The 3,737-nt window shown below is 39.6% G+C and overlaps 1 protein-coding gene across 1 annotated transcript in view; it reads left to right on the top strand.

Moving 5' to 3' along the window:
* LOC107725271 (protein THEMIS2-like) overlaps window positions 1-3,737 on the top strand; it is a 9,377-nt gene that overhangs the window by 3,711 nt on the left and 1,929 nt on the right. Inside the window, exon 4 of the mRNA XM_016534483.1 lies at window positions 1,279-2,450. Coding sequence (XP_016389969.1) covers window positions 1,279-2,450 — 1,172 coding nt within the window. The remainder of the gene's footprint in view (window positions 1-1,278; window positions 2,451-3,737) is intronic.

Raw genomic sequence — 3,737 nt, 5'->3', positions numbered from 1 at the left:
ACTAATCCCGTATTTTCTAATAATATTACCAAGGGGCAACATGTATATCGAAAATAGCAGAGGACCTAGGACAGATCCTTGTGGCACTCCATATTTTACTGGTGATAATTGAGATGACTCCCCATTTAAATGAACAAAATGGTAGCGCATTATAATTTTGCATTATAACAAACACTATAGGGCAGGGTTCCTCAATAGGCGGCCCGTGAGAGAAAACAGATTGACCCGCACTAATTTAAAATAATGTGGCATGAAAATTCAAACGCAGCATCAGAAAGCTACAGTAACTTACATCGTGTCTACACCGGACGCGAGCGGCGCGGCACAATAAAATACAATAGAACCCATTATAATCAGTGATGCTGTCAACACTGGATGCGGCGCGACACGACAAATCCCCGACAGTAAACTGCTGACTCGTTCTATTTATAACGTACTGACACAACGTTCAAATGATTTGCAATGCTTTGTCGCATCCAATGTAGATACGATGTGACAGCAAAAATATGGGGAGTGTGTAGAAAAGAAAAGTGGACACGGAAAATAGATGATTCAACTGTGAATGGACTGAACAGTTTTGAGTGAGTGAGTGAGTGAGTGGTTATGGAATACATGTGCTGGTTTGCAGTGAGTTCATTGTTTTAACGTAAAAGTTTGCTTTAATTTATTTTCAAGATCTGAGGTAAAATCTATTGTTGCTTTCACTATGGCTATAAAGATAACACAAAATAATATTCAAACTCACATTAGACACTTTTAACATTGAATGAAGCACATAATCATTACCTGAGATTATCACTGTCATATTTTGTATGTTGTTCCTGTCATAGTCAACCAGTCATAGAGCAGGGGTGTCCACTCCTGCTTCTGGATCCTTTAAAGTTTAGCTCCAACTCTAATCTAACATACTTAAACCAGCTAATCAAGGTCTTTGGGTTTACCTGAAAACTACAGGTTGGGGAGTTGGAGCAGAGTTGGAGTCCTTAACGAGTGGGACTGAGTACACATCAGAGGCGGGGTGTCCAGAGTGCTTCTTGAGGGCCATTATTCTGCAAAGTTTAGCTCCAATCCTAATTAAACACATCTGAACCAGCTAATCAAGGTCTTCAGGATTACTAGAAACATCCAGGCAGGTGTGTTGGGGCAGGTTGGAGCTAAACTCGTCAGGACACTGGCTCTCCAGGTGCAGGATTGGACACCCTAATCATAGAGGCTTGATGCATGGAAATGGTCTTGAAATAAATGTGTTCATGATTGAATTTTTATATTTACATACAGTGAGGAAGAACGTAGTCAAGTTCCCATCCAGCCTGGAAGTGGATGTCCAGGACGTGACAGAACAGTTCCAGGATTTAGTTTTCATAACACCGCTATCAATGACTGAAGTTGCGAGTCAGCCAATGGAGTCCTTCCCAACTATGGCAGAGATCCTTGATAGCCCAGAAGGCAATAAGTTTTTTAATTGCAGCTGGTTTGAAGAACTGCAAAGAGGCAGGCGCCTCGTGTTACATAGTTATGGCACAACAACAATGATATTAGCCTCAACTCCAAAGGGGAGGAAGGGAAAACAGTACTTCATCATCTCAGAGAGCTATGGTGGAAGAATGAGAAGAAGGGCCCGGGAATTTGGATCAGTGTACGAGCTACACTTGGCATCCTCCCAGTCTCCAGGTTTGAAAGTAAGTGTGACTCGTCACTGCGAGGCGGTAGAGGAAGAGGGAATGCCTGCGCTCAGTGTCGGCGAGCAGCTGGAGGTTTTGGGAATGGCGCTGATGGATGGACTCAAGGATTCATCAGGAGCTGCTCAGAAAATAGAAAGTCTAATTTGCAAACAGACTATGGAGCTGGACGACGAGGATGAGGAAGATGAGGAAGACGATAGTAAGGAAATCTCTCTGCCACTGTTTATGGCAGGTCACTTTGTTGAAAAGCTTTCAGACAACAAGAAGTATAAATTAACAGATTTAGCGAGTAGTTCTTTGCCTCTAGATATTAAAGTGGTGACTCGGGATAAAGAGCTAGAAAAAGATCCCCTGATGGGGTTACCAGCACTTAAGCTTGAGGAGACTTTCACGGAGACCACGGTGTTGACGAGCCTACCAAATAAACCAGACTGGTGCTTTGAGTTGCCAGTACGCTGGTTACAAATGTCTCTCTGCTTCACCTCTGATCATTTGCCGTGGTCCGAGTCCCCAGAACTTCACGTAGAGACAGTCACTGAGGTGACTGAGAAATTCTACTATGAATATCATAAACTTATAAGCAAAATTGAGGAACCACCTCCTCGTCCACCAAAGAGGAAGCCAGCCAGTTCAGAAGTGCCTAAAAAGCCCCCCAAGTCTGAATCTAAATTACCAAACTTAAGCAGCGCTGTGACCAAACAGCTCGACAACCTGTCGCTGGGTCAGACAAAGGGTAGACGGGCTCCTGCTCCACCTCCGCCAGAAGATGTAAGCATGAACTTTTATTCACCCACTAAAACAGAAATGTAGCATTCAAACATGAATATCTAGGTTTCATAATGAGTCATTCTTAGATTATCTATTATAGGATTATCTATTACTGCTTTTTCCAAATTCCCCTCTGTGGTGATGGAAAAATCAATTGCTCACATATTTACATGGCTTTAGTCTTTGCAACTTTACAGATCTTCTTTATGCACCAAGAGCTTGTAACACTCCAAAGAGAAAGGAAAAAATCTAATCGCATCATATGACCCCTTTAAAGTATAGTAATAAATTTTAAAAAATAGTTAATCCAAAAATATGATCATCATCTTGTTCAAAATCCACAAAACTTGCTTTGTGAAACAAAAGTTGTTCGGCAAAATTCCCAACATGCTCTTTGCTATACAATGAAAGCGAATGGGGATGGACGCTGTCAACCTCCAATAATGACAAAGCACCATTGAAGTACCATACATGCAGGCTGTTCAAATCGTCAAATTTTGGGTATAATGTAAAATATTACACCTATGTATATATACTAAGTCTAGTACTTCTTTATTACTTATTTAAACATATCCACAAACAATTATGTTGTCCATACATAGATGTATATGCACAGTCTACACAGCATAATAGATTGACAAAGAATCAATGTAATAACAAAGGCAATTAATTTCTTACTGTTAGTGACAAATAACTTTTCCCTCTTATATTTCCTTTTATAAGGGCACATCTTTTCTAACCTCACTAAACACAATCTTTGAATGTCAAATACTTACATTTAATGAATTCATTTAGAATAATAAGACACTATAAGACAGTTACCAATTAAATTAAATCAGTATATCAACAAAATCCATCTGCGCACTGGAGAGCTGGCAGAAAAGCTGCATCTAAAGTTTATTGCAAGACTGCTTATTGCAGCTCAGCAGGCATTTACACAGCAATTACAACTGCATAAGTAATGTTATGTGATTAATGTTTTCAAAATAAATGTTTGAATACAGAAATATAAAATGATGGAAAATGAGGATAGATTCATTAAGGACTGACTTTAATCCACTGAATCATTCGCTCAACCATTTTGTTCAAAATGCGGATGCACTGAGGAATGAAACACCACTGTGTTGCTTGGAGTATCCCAAGTTGTTATTATTATTAAATTTCACAGTGAATTATTTAAATTTTCACTATTCAGATCTACAGCAGTGCGGTCAGTTATGAATCATGACAACAATTTTTCAATGTGAATATTAGTGCAAAGTAAACGTAGGGATCGTTTATTTTTTC

The sequence above is a fragment of the Sinocyclocheilus rhinocerous genome, unplaced genomic scaffold (assembly GCF_001515625.1).
Source record: "Sinocyclocheilus rhinocerous isolate Xijiao unplaced genomic scaffold, SAMN03320098_v1.1 scaffold967, whole genome shotgun sequence".
Taxonomy (NCBI): domain Eukaryota; kingdom Metazoa; phylum Chordata; class Actinopteri; order Cypriniformes; family Cyprinidae; genus Sinocyclocheilus; species Sinocyclocheilus rhinocerous.
The sequence above is the reverse complement of the archived record's forward strand: the minus strand, read 5'-3'. Positions and strand labels throughout refer to the sequence as shown.